This window comes from Hyposmocoma kahamanoa, unplaced genomic scaffold (genome assembly GCF_003589595.1).
Source record: "Hyposmocoma kahamanoa isolate Upper Pololo Valley unplaced genomic scaffold, ASM358959v1 64, whole genome shotgun sequence".
NCBI lineage: Eukaryota > Metazoa > Arthropoda > Insecta > Lepidoptera > Cosmopterigidae > Hyposmocoma > Hyposmocoma kahamanoa.
Window position 1 is genome coordinate 13568222 of NW_020653852.1, and position 20544 is coordinate 13588765.

Here is a 20544-nt window from a genome sequence, read left to right on the forward strand (position 1 = left end):
ATTGCCACAGATACAGTATTTTTATTTCTTTTGTCTAATTTTGTGATTAATATAAAAGAGACCTATCTCGGCGATTTTGTAGGAAACACTTGCGCCCTCTCTTTATGCAAGTAAGAACTACATCACGTATAAAAGTACGTAATATAAATGAGACCCACATCTCATTGCCGGAAGTACTCACTGCGTTGCCGCTGTTGTCGTTCATTTTGGTGTTTTTTCAGGGGTCAATAATATAGTTTCACGTTTTTAAATTTAGTATATTATTGCAGAGGCCGGGAAATCAGGGATTACTGAACGAGCATGAGTTACAAGGCCGAGCACCAGCGAGTTGTGTTAATATGAGTTCAGCAATTCCCGTTTCCGTCGAGGCGTGTATAATTAATTTTCGAAAAAAAGATGCATAACAGAAAAAGTAAATAAGTATTAGTTAAAATTAAAAGTAATATACGAAATGTAAGGACAATTTATTGCTAAATTAAATTGTTATTGTTTTTCCAGGCACATTGATAGTAGTCTGCTGTACTTTTGATGATGTGGTTCAATTTGTACCTATTTACTGTATTTTCGTAATAGTTCTTCTCACTAGAACTCATTTTCGCGACGAAAACATGAAAAAGACGAAAAACAGAAAAGAATAAAGCACTTATTTTACCGCCCTTTTCTTTTTATTTTAAAAAGTAAGCGGTACATGTAGGTATTTTTAGTTCTCGCAATTACGAACACAGGGCAGTTGGATGTATGAGTTTTTTTGCCTGTTAAATGTTAACATAGTTCATTGCTAGTAGATAGATTTAAAGTAATGGATTTTCATACATACTTTGCAGGGCTTGGTTGGGAAAAAGTTGCACGGTTTGTAAATGGCAAACTTTCCGTGTTCATTTTTTTAAAAATTATTCAAACATTTTCGAGTATGGTTGAGAAATAGTACATACATTGTGTAATTAAGGGCGGTAAATGAGAAATACTGACGAGAGTCCATTAGAAGCGAAAAATTGTAACGTATATTTAGCATAAACTTGAAGTATAAAAAACATTGAATTTGCAATTTAACCCTATTTTATTAAATTAATTTCAATTCCGCAATGTTTTTAGAATTTGGAAATTATTTATTTTGTATCTAATACATTATGACAAGACTGATATCTACAACTGTCAGTTTCTTAATTTCTTAACGTTAAGCGACACCTGACCTGTAAGAGATTTTTAATACCTATGTGTAGTTCCGTCTACATCTAGTTCACGTAATATACTGTACTGATTCGACCGATTTGCAATTAGAGTAATCTCTAATACTAACTACTTTATAACAGAAAATAAAGTTGATAAATCCTTTTCCAAATATGCCACACGAGAAAGTGACACAAAAGTTCCCGATTTTAGAGATAGATGGCATATTTCACAAAAACAATTTGTTCCAGAGTTATTATGGGCATGATATATATTATTCAAGAATTTAAAACCTATACTTTTACATATTTTTCGTAAACAGACGCAAACAAATTAGGTCAACAAAAATTTTTGTACAGGAGTTCGCCAATGTTCTTTGTACAGCTTGGCAAAAAAGAGTATGACGCGGTGAAAACTGGAACTAAAAAAAGATATTTGTGGCAACACTATTAAAAATGTCAGTGGTGTCAAGTCAAATAACCAGTAGCTTTTGTGTTATTGCTGTATGCGCTGAGTAATTTTATACGAAGTTCTGTAAATTCTCGTACGGTTGTTGCTTGTTTTGTTATTTAAAATGAACAAAACGATTCGTAGTAGTGGTAAAACAGTGATATACCAAGTTTTTTTTACGATGTTTGGCTGAATCTCAAGCGGGACAAATTTTGTCTGAAATTAACAATGTTTATCAGAGAACAGCCGATATGAGGTATTTATGCAAATTATTCAATTATTATTACGTTCTACATGTCGAATTACGCACTTTGCACTACTTATAATATACAATTAACGAGTTTTTGTGTTTAGTTGACAAAATAGTAACTAAGGTTATGTTTACGTATCATTTATAAGTTGACTTAATATTTTTGATTCTTTCAAGACTTAAAATTCAAATAAATTGGTGTTTTTGTATATTTGTGTATGTTTGGTATTTATTTTAGGTAAATCTGTCAATACCATAAGAAAAATTGTTGAAGAAGGTGAAAAAAATAATGGCGTGTTTTCTACACCTGGTAAACATAGGAAAGGTCGACCAAAGAAAGATCTCGATGATTTTGACCTCTGCGCAATTAGACAAAAGGTTCATTTCTTCTACACGGTAAAAAAACAGGCATGTATTATATTTTATATTAATGCCACTTTCTTCAATAAAAAAACAGTATTATGTAATAAATAAAAACTATTTTTTTTTTTCTCAGGTGCCTACACTACGAAATTTATTACCTGTAGTTAAAGAAGATTTAGGATTTAATGGAAGCCGTGAACATCTAAGAAAGATGTTACATTCTCTGGGTTTCTCTTACAAAAAATGTAAAACAGACAGATCGGCACTAATGGAGAAGCCTAATATAGCAGCAAAGAGGGAACAATATTTAAAAATTATAATGCATAATAGAAATTTGCCTCAAGAACTCCAAAAACAAATTATTTTTTTGGATGAAAGCTACGTACACTCATCTTACAAGCTTAAAAAATGTTGGCAATCAATTGAAGTTAGTGGAGTGCGACACAATATATCTAAAGGCAAAAGATATATTATTGTGCATGCTGGGATAAAAAAAGGGGTTTGTTCCAAATGCACTATTAATTTTCAGTGGCACAAACAAGAATGAAGATTACCATTCTGAAATGAATAGAGCAAATTTCACTAAGTGGGTTACCGAGAAATTAATTCCCAATTTGACAGAGCCTTCCATTATTGTTATGGACAATGCTCCTTACCATTCGGTAGTCATCAATAAGGCCCCAACCAGTGCAACAAAAGTTGCTGATGTAAAGCTGTGGATGCTACAAAACAATATGTATACAATTTGATGAAATGATGCGTAAACCTGAATTGTTAATGCTTGTAAAACGCCACAAACCAGAGGCCCTTTATGAAATTGACCAAATATTGGGGGATCATGGTCACACTGTGGTACGGCTGCCTCCATATCATTGTGACCTCAATCCTATTGAATTGATATGGGGAATTGCAAAACATAAAATTGCCTCTGTCAATGTAGGGTCCATTGACATAAAGGTAGGGATCTAGTTCATAATTCGTTTTTCTTAATGTTATTAAGTTGAACTCATAATCAATGATATTTTTATTCCGACAGATGGCAGCTGAACAAGCATTCCAAGCAATTACTGCCGAAGATTGGTAAAATTCATGCCAACATGTTATTAAAATTGAAAAAGAGTATTATGAAAGGGGTATGACTATGTATGACGACATTGAAAAATTGGTTATTAACGTCAGAGATGAGAGCAGTAGCAAGACCACTTCAGATTCATGTGATTCAGATGAGTTTGTGGTTGCCGGAACGTCTAGCCAAGATACAATAGAGTTTTCTGGGGTGGAATATCTCGATGAAAGTGTTTTGGAATCTGATTGATTTAAAATTAAAAAAAAAACCGCGATATGATCCGAAAATTAGTATTTATTAAAAAATTTTAAATTGTTATTTTGTTTTATTAGAATAAATTGTACAAACAATAAATGGTTCATTTTCCCTTTTATCCTATTTATTTTATTATAATTATTAAACCTGCTCGAATCTCCCTTAGTAAGAAGGAAAAAGGTCATTTAAATTATAAAAACAAATAATTCTGTGAGGGATCATATTATGTTGCTATATAATATTATGTTGTTACTGTGGATGGATCGAGTCTGATGGTAATTGAAAATTAACTCTAAGGGCGCGTTTATTTGACGCGAGTATGTCGCCGCCGCGCGGCAGTGACGCAGTGACGGAGTTCACGTGTTTAGAGACCGAACTGTTCTAACAAAATACGCTTTATTTATTTAGAATTTACATGTTGAATTCAGAATTTTCAAGAAACAAAAACTTCACCATTTTACTGCTCGCCGACTTGGGTTCGTCCAGTTATTAAAATTATGCGAAGTTTAACTATTTTACAAAGAAACAAGTTGTTATTGCATTATTACTTATACAAATAATGCAAAGAAGAAAAAAAAGAGGTGAGATGATTTTGGATTCATCCCATTTTGGAAATAAGAGAAGAGTTTAGAGAATTTCATACGAGGCTGGCTTAGCTTTCGTCCACTTGGCGACCGCGTGGACAACGTGCGGTTGTATTATTCCGAGAAATTTAAATGTTGTTGCCTACCAAGAAAGTTTTCGGGTCGTGTGTCTGGGCGCTAAAAGCCTTTAACAATAAATAAAAATAACAAGTATCTAAACATTTTTCGTCTTAGTATATCGGGTTGCCACATATTTGATCTAGGCGCCCTCATTAAATCCATACTCTTTTTTACCAAGCTGTACTTTCCATAATATATGTACCTATGTATTTATTATCTTTAATATTTCGTCTGATCTTGAATACTTGAATCCTAGCCCAAGAAACAAATTAAAAAATATTTAAATGCAACTATTTTTGTGGAATCTAGCAGTGAATAGGATTTAAATGCTGTGGTGACTTCTCTCACAAATTAGAAAGATATAGTAGGGCTTCTCTCAGTCTGCCAGCTACGTTGCAATAGCACAATAAAATTATATAAATAATCTATGATAATGACTATTTTTTTTTGTAAACAATGTTCTGCTTCCTAATTTTACTGTGGGCCCTGAGAGTGAAGCAAGGAGGACTAGCTTATTAGACTAGTTAGCCAAAAATCATTCTTACCCTACTGCTCGTATTGAGCTTACGAGTGAGGTTTATAAACATATTCGAGGACCCGTTCGGCGTACCTGTCTTTTCTTGCAGCATCTAAGATCCAATCTCTTTTGTTGCACTTGAATGAAACGCAAATATCCTAAAAAAACTTTAATAATTGAAAAAGAAAAAGCATTTATCGTGAAGTTTGTACAGGGTGAAGGACACGGTTGACCATAAGATTGAAATTCTATTCTAAGCCGCATACGCAAGAACGATCGTCAACATCAACCTTAAAGTTCCAAGAGCACTCTATACTTATGAAATTAAATCATACTATAAATATCAATACTTTATAATATTACTTATTCTAATCCACATGGCTTGGGCAGTTGCTATTTGTTTCCAAATCAGATTCGAAAACAAATCTTCTGCTATCATTTTCTTTGGATATTTCCGATATGGTGGATAGGTTAGGAACTGCACAGGTCAATGGAAATATCTGGTTTAAGTTGGCGCCATCACCAGAAGTGTTTCTATTTTGTAAAGGCACATCGATAAAATTAGTGTTACTTTCATCTTCGCTTAAAAGATACCACTTGGTTGGTTTAGAGTGAACTGGGACGTCTTCAGACAAATCTTCCGTTAACAGACTGTTGAAGGTTTGGTTACTGGAACATGGGTTATTGAAAGATGTTGTACTGCTGATATTGTCGCTGTGGATTAGCGGTTTTACAACTGCAAGCAAATATTCAAGGATGTTACAAAGTTTTATAGTTAGCCCACATAGATGCATGAAGTCCGCGCGTCTTTGCATACAATAGTTATTTTTTTAAACTATGACGTGACCATCACACCAAAATTATGCAATGTGAATATGACTTCAAATTAAATAGGTGTAATTAACTTACCATTACTCTGACTAACATCATCTTGAGCATCTTTGTTAAACATCCGAGAAGTCAAAAGATCATCATAACTTGTGCTACCACTGTTCAAGTCAATTTGTTTATCCATGGAGATTGAATCATGTATCAAAATAACAGATTTTGTTTTATTTTCTATAAATTCGACGCTGTCTCCTAGACATTCGTTAGTTTGGAGACAAGTGTCTGAATGGTTATGGATGAGGTTAACGGAGTCATTGCAACAATAACATTCTTGAAGGAATACTCCAGATTCAGTGTCGTTGATTCCGCTGTCTGTGCAAACAGAAATTCTACCACTGCCACGAGTTCGTTTCGGTCTTTGTATTTTCACCCTGATAATATTTTCCTTCTTCCTCCTTCTAGTTTTGTCGGTCACAACAGTTTTATCACTCACATTGAGATTGTTATTATCAATTTGTTCGTCACTTGCTACAATGTTAATCGTTGGAAGACGTACAGTTTTACCTCCGTAAGAGCAAGATGTTGTATGTTCTTCTAGGGTTTCAGCGTCAGGCGTTGTAATTTTAGAACTTTTCCTTTTACATGGAGTCGAACATCGTTTTTTAGCTCTCTTCGTTTGCACCTTTTTTGGCGTAGGGTCAACATCCATAAGGTTATATCCAGTTGGTTCATCGGAGTGCTTCTTTATTTTCTTTGCACTTTCGATCAATAAGTTTTGTAGTTTTTGATCAAGGGAATCAGATGATAGTGGTTCTTCCATGTTAACTGAACGTATGTTCACCATCGACTCAGTAACAGTAGCTTTCTCATATTTTTCCACTTGATTCTTTAGTAGTTCGCAATTTTGAGCCATAAGAGGTACTGATATATCAACATCGGAAATCAAGTATTTATTATAATTAATAGCATCTGTCGGACCGCTGGCTTGCGTTGCATTCAAAGTTGGATGATATCCAATGCTGTCAGAAATCAGGTCTTTGACAAGGGAAAGATTTTCTACAATCGATAGTTCAGGTGATAGTGGAAAAGAAATGTTGCTAGAGTTGCCCCCTAAACTTCCTGATCCTGTAATTGGTGCACTAGTATCACATGATGGAATATCAGTTTTGAAATCAACATCGACATTTAATAGTGCTATTGGTTTTGCAGTTGCTTCAGGGTTAGCGCAATTTTCAGTATTGACCTCGCATTTAGTAGGCCTGGTTTCGTCGATTTTCTCCAATTGCCTAAATGGTCTAGTTTTAGGCATCAACAATTGATATGATTCTGATCTGTACACTTCACTATTGTGATTGGAATTTGGGAAAGTTTTTTGAACATCAGGTATATTAGAGAGATTAGACTCGCAAGAATCAATATCTGCCAAGTAAGGATGGTCGTTGCTTCTCATTTTTCGGCTATGAGAACTCTTAGCGTTGATCCTTCTCTTTTTTACAATTAGCTTTGGAGGGCTGATGTCGGAGTCTTGATATCCTTGAGTACTTTCATCGAATCTTGAATAGTCGGGAGATGAGAAGATTCTTGGTTCTTTTTTTAAACTGTGAGGAGAAAAATAGAGGAGTTAGCAAAGCAATGGGTGAGATGCATGGTAAAGGCTGTTAAGTACAGTGAATTTGTTTTGATGGAAGCAGGTTTAACATAAAAAGGTCAACTCGCCAATATATACGAAGAAATAACGAAGGAAAAGAAAAATAAACTAATTTATTAGGTTATTAAATTTAAGGTTTTTCAATTAATAAAACATCGAAATCTACTTAAAATAAGGGTGGTATTAGCTAAAAAAATAATACACTAAATAATTAAAAATATGTTTATTTTCTCAAACATACTCGTAAATTTATACATTATTTTCAAATTAGGACACACAAAAGTTGTCGTTTGTTTGACCATACAACTCCTCAACAGCCTAGACCAGGAAAGTAAACATGACAATTCATTTCTGCTGCTGCTCAAAATTTTAAATCTATTCGATAATAATTAAGTATTAAACAGACTAAAGATCCAATATATATCCAATAGCAAACAAAGTATTGTATATCAAATATTGTTTATTTCAGCAACCTAACCTAACATATCAAATATTTTGATATATTATATTTCTTAGGTTTTTCTATTATATATCTCCTTAGTAGTTGTCTTTTATTTATATATATATATATATATATATATACTATATAAAAGCACTATTACATACTTTGGCGGGAACGGGGATGATGCCTGACTCGTGTAATACAAGGTTTGCACTGTGTCTTGTAACTGAAACCCTTACCTTTCCGGTCTCTGAAATAATGTACTACATACCTGCTCTCATTCTTCAACACAAACGATTTTATTTATATATGTAACTAACAACTATAAGGACTTAGGCTAAAAAAGTATATAGTATGTACTTTTGTACACTGTAAGACTAAGTACCTAAATGATTTCGCATATTAACAAATCTTAAAATCATTTTCAAATGTACGTCAATTTACTCCAAGATTAAACAATAACAAAATTAATTTATAGTGATTTCATTACAATTGATCAATTTAGGTTTTTTGTCAGATAAAGATTTTAAATAGTCAAAAGGGGTTACGAGAGACAGTTGATTTTTACTACGTGTACGTAAAGGAAATATTTGTTAGAATACATTGATCATTCACACAACGATTAGTAGTCGTATTGACAAAAATATATTTGAATACAAAGGCGGTAACAAAAACAATAGATTATTATAGAAATATTAATAAATACTTGTTCCCCAACAAGGCAAAAAAAGTTCAAGTGGAAAATTTGTGAAACTTTTGGGTTTGCTCCTTTACAACTCATGCTATGTATGCCTCTGTAGACACATAGCGGTAACAACCACGTCACCGGCCACACTACTTGTGAAATAAAAACTACACAATAAAAAATAAAAACGACACAATCGCGTGTAGCGTGTGCATGTGGCACTGTTGGTGAGCTCAACTACATTTTGATAACAATGAAGATGATTTGACGTCCGCTACGTAGCGAAGCCATGTGCGGCGATTGGTGTGGCTTTATTAGAAAACACGAAGCAATTGATCTTTGTCTTGTACTCGAATGCAATCAAAATATTACAAAATATTACTATGCTAATGAGTACCTACAAGCGCTCCTAATAAAAAAAAATAAAAAAAATTATAACTATGTAAGATCATAATACAGTACGTAGATCACATCGATGTGATATGGAAGAATAATAAATATTAAAAACATATTTGTGTACTGACATAATTATTATAACTGATTACGTTAAGTTTTAGACATGAAATGTTTAATTTTATTACAAAATGTTTGACTTTTGAAGTGAGCGTACATTAGAGCAATTAGTAATTATTGTGTGACTATTTATTAATAACAACCTTAAAATGTTGACTATAATAACGGTATGTAAAGATTAGCTCAAAATAATAATTAATGTTCCCATACTGAGTAATAATGGAAGACCAAATGGTAATGTTTCCGAAAAGCGTAATATACGTCTGTTTTTGCTATATTCTGACTCGTTTTATGAGGCCTAAGTTTCCTAAAACTACATACTTAATAATAACACATACGTAGAGTATATGAAAAAGTTTATAATTAGGTCATTATTTTCAACTTGACACGAAATTGAAAATAAGTATATACTTTACAGACAGGACCCGGATTGCTTGTAAAACATGCAAATGTATTGTATGTACATATATTTCAATCATTCAGAAATCATTATGCTCCAACATACGCTGCTTATAACTATAACTTAAACAATACTTACTATCTACTAGAGTGTTCTGAATTTCTTTTGGGGAATTTGTAACGGACAGAGGGATCGTTCTCTGGTATTTCCACAAACTCTACTTTGCCGGTAGATACAGCTTTGCGTGTAATTCGCACTACCTCCGCGTCTGTTGACAAAGTAACTTGGATTATAAATAATATCTATATTCATAAACAGATCCTCAATTGCCTCTGCCTCTATAACTGAAAAGTTACAATGCTGGTCAGCCACGCAGATGTCCCGGGTTCGATTCCCGGGCCGGGACAAATATTAGTATTGCCTACATTTACTTCTCTCGAGAGTTTGGGTGTAATTTATGTAAGGGTTTCCCTAGTGCGCAGCTATAAAAAAATTGAATCTTAAACGCGTATACCTAAAATGTCACTCAGATCTCGAGACAATAGACCATAATCATCAAAAATTTCGGCTGCACTTGACTGATTAGGACTTTTAATTTATTTATTTAGGATTTTCCACGTAGAAAAACATTGCACATTAAACAGTAAAACATTTAAACTTATAAAGTAAGTGCCTGTACACTTAAGGGCGCTCCTTCACCGGGAGCGTCCGCCTGTAATGTAACAGTTCAAATTTGAGCATTACATCGGTGACAGTGGAGAACCGAGCATTCAATGAGCAACTTGTAATGATGCAATTTGTAACATTAGGTCGCTGCCTCACTGGGAGCATTCGTCTGTAATGTAACAATAAGTTCAGATTTGATCATTACATCGGTGAGTGAGGAGAGCCGAGCATTACAATGCGCAACCTGATGATGAGCATAATGAAGTACTTACCACTCGCATATTTTTTTGGCGCTATAGTTTTGCGTCTCCCAGAAGTACGGTCACCCTCGCTGCGTACGTCTGAAGGCACTGCGTTAAGATGGGCCGTCTTTTCGTTTGAAATTTTCCGATTTTTCGGTAAACTCTCTAATGATGTACGGGATGCTAATTCAGATACCACTTTTCTTGGTCTTCCACGCCTTCTATAATATTAGTATATCGAAAAAATTATTTACATCGATTTTATAATACAGACAGACAAACAAAACGGTACAACAGCGTCAAAATAAATAAAACCAATTAAACAATTGTGTTCATAGAAAAATTGTACAGTACTTTTTGAAATGGTAATAAAGGAATGAATTCAAAATGTATTTGTTATTTCTGTACATTGTAGTTGTATATCGCACCCTTAGTAATATAAGGGCACAATCCAAAAAAAGTAGATTTTTGGGAAATTTGGGAATTGATAGGGACTTAAATAATAAATGGGATCAAACTTAAATAACTGCATATTTCTGTTATATTTTTTGTACTATATGGCATAAGCATGTTATTTGAAAAAATAGGTGTAATGTAGGAATCCAGAATCTTAATACGCGATTTTCCAAAAATCTACTTTTTTTGGATTGTGCCCTTATATTACTAAGGGTGCGATATATAGTTATGCATTTTTTTAAATGCAGGGACACAGAAATGTTTCAGATCTATTTTAATATTATTATTAATTATTTTATGATACCAAGTGACGGGACGAACAAGTCGTGCGCCTGATGCCAAGCGACACGCCTGTCCACAGCAGTCAAGATCTGAGGGGTACTGCACCCTCAGATCTTGAAAACGCAAAGATATGATGGGGCACTACCACTACGTCCGTCACCCTGAGCAATAAGTTGACAAGTCCCATGTGTTTGTAATTTCACCAGCACCCTTATTCTTCGGAACGCCGAAATGTGGCAGTCCTTCCCGGACGAACTCTTTCACAAGCAGCTCTACTACTACGACGGGATACAATAAGTTATCGTTTGCCCCATCTCTTATCGACCTACCTTATAGTTATATTTGCATTTTCTGTCTTATTTACGTCTTGCTTGTCGATTTCCTCGATCTTTTTGAAGATTTCACTTTCCAATTTATTCACTTTCTCGTGTACCTCTGAAACGTCCATGTATTTTTATTAACGATATATTATTCAATTACTTTCAAACTTATTGCTATTTATTACAAATACACTATCACTAACTAATGCAACGTAAATTTCTCACTATAGTTATAAAAAAAATTATGAATACTATCCGTGGTTGTTTGTGTCGGGAATGGCCGATAGTCATTTCGACTTTTTTAATGTTAACAATTGTAACGAAACTCACAATCCGGATTAGTACGTTGGTACGTTGGTCGTTGTCTGTACCAGACAAATACTTACGCCTTATTTAAGCTTGATACTACCCGCTTTACAACGTGCCCCTGTTCACAGGGCATTATCGTTGGTCAATGCTCTGACTACTCATCATAGCAGAAATAAAATATTTTTATACAAAGAAGTGTGTGTTTATAATAATTGAATAATAATTTTAAGAGTAATTTATAGTTTTAATTTTATTTCTGTATTTTTAATCTTCTATTAATCAATGTACGTTTTCGGAAATTGTTAGTGTACAGAGTTATGTTAATAAATAAGTAAGTAAAAAATATTAATTCAAATGAAACTTACATTTTCACATTGAATGAAACTTCGTCGTTTTACTTATTTGTATATTTTTTGTGAAAGATTTATTAATACAAAGATCGAGCAAACTCAAAAGAAAAATTTCTTCCATCTGACTGGACTTGAACTAGCAACATTTTCGCCTAACGCTATATTCTATCGCTCTATCTCTATTTATCGCTATCGCTATGCTCTCCCAACTAAGCTACGGAATAGATCAGCAGACCTTACGAGTTTCTCTATGTGCTTTTTGCTTCTTCTTCTTCTTTGTTTTGGTTTTAACGAATTTTTTCACGCAGTGTCGTTGTTTTCTTTTCAAATAAAATTAATTATGTCAATTCAATTGACAGTGTGTTTTATAATGTAAAGCTGTCTAATGACCAGCTGTCGGAATAGGCTGTTCCAAATGAGTAGATAAATGTCTACAAGTAAATTCAAGGAGTGACAGAGTGGTTAAAACCCACAAATAGTGATTAGTTTTTCGAATTTCAGATTTCCAAAAATAGTTTTACTGTATCGTATCATAAGGATAAGATAAACTGAACTTGGATTTTAAAGTCGTACTAGTGGCGCTATATAAAAAGTAGATAACTAACCCTTCACCAAAGGAAACATTTTTTATGAGTTTCAAGCTATGGCTTGTTTTTATTTATGTGGACATTGTACTTTTAAATTCACACATAAGATACAATAAAATTATTTTGGAAATCCGGAATTCAAAAAGTAATTAATTTATATGTATTTGGTTGTTTTAAGCACTCGATGTCATTCTTATATTTGTATATTAGCAATGCAACGGAGTGTCATTATAAAAAAGTGAATCCTAGCGGAAACGGAAGTGAAAGTGTAAATACTATAAAGAACTCGACAAAATGGTTTCCAACAGAGCTTGTTTTTGGTTTCATAATTTATGTGCAATTATTTATTACATTGCACAACAAAAAATACTAAAAATCGCGCGCTCCACTGCCAAGTACTAGTGCGTGATTCGTCGCAAACTTCCGATTAAAGTTCCGTTATAAATGTTGCAGAAGAGACAGATGTGAAAAAGCGTGCGGAACTTCGGCAAAAGCAGAGGTCTCTTGCATCACTACTATATACAAACAGTTATCTACTCATTTGGAACAGCCTATTCTGACCACAGCGAACGACGTTCTTATCGATAAAGACTTCCTCCAATTGTTTCCAATGCGGTCTGTCATGCACTACGGAGTGAGAATTTTGTCCTAATAGATATTAACTGATCCTATACCTTATTGGACCAGCCAAGTTAAGAATAATAAGTCGCAGAAGCGACACTGATGTTCGTGTAAAGTGAATTACCTGGATCAATTAAAGGTGTAGATTGTCTTGATTCCGAAGAGATTCGTACGACCTCGGCACGAACGACGTTATCAGCTTGGCTGTTTTCAACATTCTTTTTACTACGATTGACATCAGTTTTGCTGGCTTTGATATTAGCTTTGTTATCTTTGACATCAGGTTTGCTATCTTCGACATTCGTTTTGTTATCAATCTTGCTATCTTTGACATCAGCTTTGTCATCTTTGACATTAGTTTTGCCATCTTTGACATCGCCTTGGGATTTGGTGGACTTGGCATCGTTAGATTTGTTAAATATTTGCACCATTTTCTCTAGCATCGGTTCCATTTGCGACAAGCTGCCTTCAACCTCAATCTAGAAATATACGATATATTTAAGAAAACAAAGACACATCAATCTTATCCAAAGTAAGCCTAGCCAAGTAATCAGAATTTGAATCACCAATTTAAAAAATCGCACAAGAAATCATAACCATCGTAACTCAAAATTGTGGAATTGAGAATACACGATTTGAAAGTTCAAAAAATTACTGAATGACCACTGCACCAATAACTATCATATTTTCGTTTATAAAAGGATAAATCTATATTATCTATAAATAAAAATAATCACCATTATTCCATTCAGTATTCTTTTTTTAAATCTTCCAATTGTTTTTTCTCAATTCCACAATTTTGAGTTACGGCTGTGTTTGGTTTTATGTGCGACTTTGGACCATAGTTCTCCAAAGTGAAAGTGAGATTTGCAAACTTGGCCGCCTTAGGCTCCAGGTCATGTAGTCTGTACTGTAGTCAAGGCTCTACTCTATGAGTAGAAGTACTGGCTGAGTGGATATAGGTTTGTATTTAGAATGTGTTTACAAAATAGGATAGGAAAAGAAGAACATCTTGGCAGATCTAGAAGTAGTCTCCATATGTGAATATGTGAAAAACACAATAAATATCTAGTTATGAAGATGGTCCCAGTTAATATTTATATAGTACCTCTCGCTACGCTACCTGAGCTGCGTCCCTAGGCTACAGTACCAGACGCCCCTTTCTCAGCATTCATCATATACTGGTAGACTACATAATGAATTTACTTTATGGCCAACTTTTATAGAAATCGATTTAAAAAATTACTATGTAATATTTTTAATAATATAAATATTTTTCTAGAACATTGATTTGATATAACAGCTCTGTTAGTTTATGGGGCGCACGCCAGTAAAGCGCCCAGCCTGCATGATTTTTAACGACATCTTCAACATTTATCGTCATATTTCAGCCAACTTACACAAAACCTAAATAAATTATACACTTAAACCTTCCTCATGAATCACTCTGTTTATTGGTGGAAACCGCATGAAAATCCGTTCCGTAGTTTTTGAGTTTATCGTGATCAGACAGATAGACAGACGCGGTAGTGATAATATGTAGTGATTTATACATTACATTATAGATATATAACATTTATCTATATTTTATACATAAAATGTACGAAGGTGTTTGCTTGCCTAATTGGGCGGTGACCCAAAAAGTTTGGGAACCCATGCTTTAGACTGTTCTTGTCATAAAAGGGGGAGGTCCAAAAGTCTGTAAAATTATTGAGAGGAGGTACCTACCAAACTAGTGTTTGGTATGATACTAATCAGGTACCTACTCATTAGGGACGCGCAATCAACACTTTCATTTCATTCGTCTACGAGAAAACGCTCTATAAACAAGGAAAAACACTGCAATTACGAAGCAAATTAAGTTTTATGCCGTTATCACATTCCTTACTAAGCAAGGAATGATACTCAATATAATTACAAATTTTGTAGGCTGATTTCACATCACATTTCCTTCATATTCACACACTGTTACCTATTCTTCTTTTACCTATTCTTAAAGTAATGCATCCAAATTAACACCCTTGATAAGAAATTTAAAATAAATAAAAAGTTTTGCCATCTCCTGAATAATAACTCTTCTCTTTAGACACGAGGCATCGAAATGAATTTGGATAGCTAATTTGCATTGAAATAGATGTATTGAGCTCCATTATAATCATATTCTTTTACGTACAACGTTTAGAGACTCCTTAAAGTGGCATAGATTTGAATTCACTTCAAAATTCAATAAATATGTACGTTTTATAGAATACAACGATATAATGTTTTTGATTGCGACTGTCATCCATTAGAAAAACGTTGAAAAAGAAACTACCGAATCAAACAAAATTAAGGCTTAAGCCTAGATGTTGATGGTGGTACAAATACTACTATCGTACCACCAACAACACGTATAAACAGTACCTAATACAAGCACTTACTTCTCTGTCAGTAGTAAATTTAATTTTGACAGTTTTCTTCTGTTCAGGTTCAACTCTCACATTGTTTCCGCTTATTTCGTTGCTGACAAGATTTTTAAGAACTTCTTGGTTTTGTTCTGAGTAGTTGACTCTGTAAAACGGCGACAGTCTAATAAACTTTTGGAAAATTTCATATAACATTTCCAATTGACAGCTGATCTAAATTTGTATGAATAGTCAAATCAAGTTTAATTTCGTCAGTATTATTACCACTTACCGTAATGGTGCGCGATTAGCTTGGAGTATTGGCGATTTAGGTTTTTTGCTCTCTTCTAATAATTGCTTTGTTCTTTCAAGTGATCTGAGAAAAAAAAGCATTTGATTAAATAAATAAATCATCAAATAGAAAATCACACGATAAATGTACTTACAAATTATACTCATAATGTAACTCTACAGTCTGTATTTTTTGAAGACGGAGTAAAATGTCAAGCTTATGGAATAAATAGCCGAATTTGTTTCATTTGAATTATCCTTGACCCATTATTCATCCAATTACTGAGCAAAAGTTCATTTGAATTATCAATTTTTGTCAGTTCATATATACATACACTGTATTTAGAACTATGTTTATGAAAAATACAAAGTCGAGACATATTTTAAAGATGTTCATTTAAATTCATTGTAGATAATCAAATCCGGCTATTCTTGTTAAAATGTATATGAATAAAAATTGATCTCGATACTAGTAGGCCAACTGTCATTATCAGAATAAAGAGGACAATAACGCTATCAGTAATCATTAGAACGTCGTCGTAACATTCACAATTCAGTCATTTTTGGCAAAATATTATCTTTTATTACTAAAATTGTATGAAAACTGGCAACCCTACAAATGTCATTTCACTCCGTCTTCAAAAAAGACACGACTGTACTTTGATTTTATTACTAATATGTTGATAGTAACCTAACCTCAGCACAAAGTACTAAAAAACATCATCATTAACAAACATCATTCAGTCCCTAGTTTACCACCCTTAGAGGTCGAATATTTTCTTCAAATTTAAATGGGACCACTTCTGAGGTACCCACTTTCCAACAAAAAAATAATCATCAAAATCGGTTTACAAATGGCGGAGTTATCGCGTAACATACATAAAAAAAATACAGTCGAATTGAGAACCTCCTCCTTTTTTTGAAGTCCGTTGATTTTTGAAGTCGGTTAAAAAAGGACGACGCCTCAGCACAGTTTTCTGTTTCTCCGTCTGCGTTCTCTGTCGGACATTGTCGGAACATGACTAATTTATAAGCTTATACATACTTTGCTAGTTCATTAGCTCTAAACTTTTCTTCGGACAGCTTTCTACTCTCTTCCATATACTTTGACTTCCAGTATGATTCCTCTTCATCACTGTCACCTGCGTAGAGATCTATTGGTTAGCAGCTAGCGTTGTCAATATCAATGTTAAAACTATGTACTATCGCAAAGTTGAAATCTCCTCAGTCCTAAAACAGTTTTGTGTGCAAGCGGAGATTATAGCTAGTCCCATCTGACTGACTCTTTGTTAATAATAAAAATATGATCTAGCCCTAACACGCCATTAGTTAACATTAGTTAACAAGAAGCAAGTTGCGGATGGCCGCCGCTGACCACCGTTGCCTGCACGCAAAAAGTAAGTTAACGCGTCGGCTTTGCTGATAGTATATTGTTTCACTTTGGTCAAGTGTGCCTAAAATGTGTGCAATTACAATATGGCAATTGATTCATTCAAAATTCGATTACAAAAAGCTTTTTCTCTCTCTATATTTTCTATCTGTTTTACACCAAAATGCTCTTAAAAGGACCCTTATAGTAAGCAATAGGAAATATATAATGACCAATCACGTGGCATTAATATTATGCAAAATGCATTTCGAAATTGTAAATTTGCCAATCACATGGCGTAGTATCAATAACGTCAAAAAACTCTAATGCCGCAAATTCAGTATGGCGGCGGGTAACCAGAGCTCACACGCTGCGCTACTAAACATACGTTATGCGGTACTAAACAAACAAATATATTGTCCTGAGTTGTGACAGCTTTTACAGAGTGCAGTTAAGCGTTATACCCAGTAGAAGAGCGGGGCGTTGTAGTAAGTGTGCATGCTGGTTTACTTAATGTATTCAATATGCGTCAAGGCGTTTTTGATAACGCTTTTGAGCGTTCGAGTTTTACGTATTTAAACAATTATATAATAATAATAACGCACATTCTCATAGCCCCGCACTATGGAAATCCTGTTTCGCGGGTGTCATGGATACACACATAGATAACCACAAATTATACCCGAACTCACGAGATAAATAAACATAGGCCATACAAATATTTCTCCCGGCCGGGAATTGACCCCAGGACCTCTGCGTAACAGACTAGTATGATAACCGTTCAGCGACGGAGGCAGTTACCATACAAATTCTCCGTTTAATATACAAGTGGCGTTTTATTTATTTATCCCAGAAGAACAGCATGTGCAAATTTCGCCATAGCGAGAAGTAATGTTACTAACCATACACAAATATGGTAGCTGAGATTTTAAATTCCTGGGTAGCGGCATTCGGCTCTTGGCTCTTCATTCTTACTTATTCACTTCTCGATTGAAAAGCGCCCATTCTCCCACTAGGCTACCAACGCTCTATTCGCAAATATTCAAAATAAAACAACCTGTATATCGTCTGGCGAAGATGTTTGCCATTGAGTAGCCGACTCCGATTGGTCAATATACTAAACAACCTGCCCTAGTAATAAACTAGTTGCACGCTCAACGTAATGCTTGGACACTCCGTTTAATATCCTAATAAATAATTATAAAATACAACTCGTACTATTCGCAGCAGTAGCTCTATCGAAAAAGTTGCCTTCTTTCAGGATTAAGGGATATATTCTCTTGCGGCCCGCCACGAAGAGACCCATCTCTCCATGTGACAATATGTCGAAAGGTTCTGGTTTTCTGAAATATAAAACAAATCACACGCTACATCGACCTGTTTGAAAAATAGTTATTTTTAATTCAGTTGCTCAAAACGTGGTATTTTTATATTATAAATCGTACCGAAAGTTGGATTTTTCGCAATAGTGCTTTTTACTTTTCCATTTTTTTTAAGTTACTGTTGTTTCAAGTCTTAAACATAGAACTAAAGAGGTTGTATATTTATTTAATATTTATGTGCTTTGTGACGTAAGTCATTCGTCATTATATTTACTAACAAACATCTTATTTGTTTAAATTGCATGGGTGTTTTATAAAACAACGGGTTACATTTAAAAATACCAAAATATTTTCCATAATGATGGCTGATTGAGTATTAACAATGACCGGAGGCGAGTGTTACGCGAGACCGCTGAGCGTCGCGCCACTAAAATAGTAATTTTAATGTGGCTGAATACTGGCAACAGTTGTCATATTGAAAAAAGTCGGCCAAAAAAGTACTAACTTTTTTTCATTTACTTTTTTAAAATACTGTTTTATTTTACTTTCAATGTCATTGACCTGCCAACAAATGAACATCGGGTCTAATACAAAAACCACGAAAAAAATGTCCGAGGTTAACCTATACAAACGTAGTGACATGTAATAATAATAATAATATTCTTTTATTGTACAAAGAAAAGACACATGAAACACACGTTACAATGGACATATACAAAGGTGAGCTTATCTCTATAAGAGATCTCTTCCAGCCAACCCTAGCCGTGGTGCAAAAATAAAGTCTGCGGGACTAAACGGGTTTGAAAGATGCCACCGATGGACTATCACGAATGCTAGCAGGTAGTTTATTCCACATACGAGCTGCACTTACGGTAAAAGAATTTGGAGTTGGATTGGGGATATAAAAGTGTTCTAGTGTCACAGGTGCGTTTTGGGCGGGAATTGGGGGATAAGGGGGAAAAACGGGAACACAGATAATGAGGAAGCTGGGGGTAATTTAAAATTTTATAAAGTAGACAAAGAACGTGCATATCTCGGCGAAGTCGGATTGGGAGCAATTTCAATTTAGTCATATTTACGTAAACTGAATATGAAACGGATTGCCAGATTTTGTAGGCGCTCTAGTTTGTTAAGCAGCTCCTCAGTAACATCCAAATAACAAACATCGGCATAGTCGAGAAGAGGGAGTAGTAGGGACTGAGCAAGCATAACCTTGGTGTTGAACGGTAAGAAGAATTGAAGCCGCTTGAGAGAATGATAGGAAAAGTGCATGCCTCGACTAACCTCACTTACCTGTGGTCTCCAGGACAGTGTACGGTCGATTATCAGACCCAGGTTCTTTGTGTTTTCAGTATATGCAAGACTCACTCCATCATACGAGACCTTGGGGAGATTATTAATGTCCAACCTGCAGTAAAGTCTGTTGCTACCTACAATTATTGCCTGTGATTTCCTAGGGTTTACAAGCAAACCAAACGCATCAGCCCAAGACTTCACCACAAGAAGATCCTTATTAATAGATTCAATGGCAGATTGGGTATTGGCTCCATCAAAATGTCTATAAATTTGCAAGTCATCTGCGTGTAAGTGGAATGGAGGAGAAATTAATTTAGCAAGCTCGTTTATGAACAGCGAGAAGAGGTGAAAGTACACCACCCTGTGGCACCCCTGAAGTCAAAGGAGACCAATCGGAATAAATGTCATCATTCCTGATCCTTTGATAGCGATGGTAGTAGCGATGTAACGAAATATAAAAAACTAAAACATTTAATTTAAATTGTAACGTCATTGCAGTAATGCCTAAATTTGCTTACAACAATTTAAGGGCTCAAAAACACCATATTCAGCTTCTACTGGAAACTTAACAAAATGCACCATATTTAGCTTCGACTAAAAATTACTTGAACACAAGAGTAATGGCATAGCCTTTCTCGTAAATATTGATTAATTTTTACATACACACATCAAAAGTGTCTAGGGATCAAGTGAATATTTTTGAAATAAAAATTATTTAAGCAATATTTACCAAATCCAGTCTTCCAGGACGACTTCTTACT

General features: G+C 34.4%; 1 protein-coding gene across 1 annotated transcript; it reads right to left on the reverse strand.

The window, feature by feature from the left end:
- Nucleotides 1-4942: 4942 nt before the first annotated feature.
- Nucleotides 4943-18492, reverse strand: LOC113230661. The gene is made up of 10 exons (XM_026464680.1): nt 18384-18492; nt 16842-16938; nt 15798-15881; nt 15542-15671; nt 13246-13600; nt 11264-11369; nt 10227-10417; nt 9427-9556; nt 5682-7198; nt 4943-5508 (listed from the first exon to the last, which is right to left on the reverse strand). The coding sequence occupies exons 1-10, from the start codon at nt 18469-18471 to the stop codon at nt 5141-5143; spliced, it is 3066 nt and encodes a 1021-aa protein (XP_026320465.1). The 5' UTR covers nt 18472-18492; the 3' UTR covers nt 4943-5140.
- Between the last annotated feature and the right edge of the window lie 2052 nt (nt 18493-20544).

Bases quoted from the DNA above. Each gene is read 5' to 3' on its own strand.
- LOC113230661 (XM_026464680.1), bottom strand. From the start codon at position 18,471: ATGGGTCTCTTCGTGGCGGGCCGCAAGAGAATATATCCCTTAATCCTG. The intron at 11,370-13,245 runs GTAATTCACTTT...TGGACGTTTCAG, and splicing joins TACACCTTTAATTGATCCAG to AGGTACACGAGAAAGTGAAT. The intron at 9,557-10,226 runs GTAAGTACTTCA...CTTTGTCAACAG, and splicing joins GCCAAAAAAATATGCGAGTG to ACGCGGAGGTAGTGCGAATT.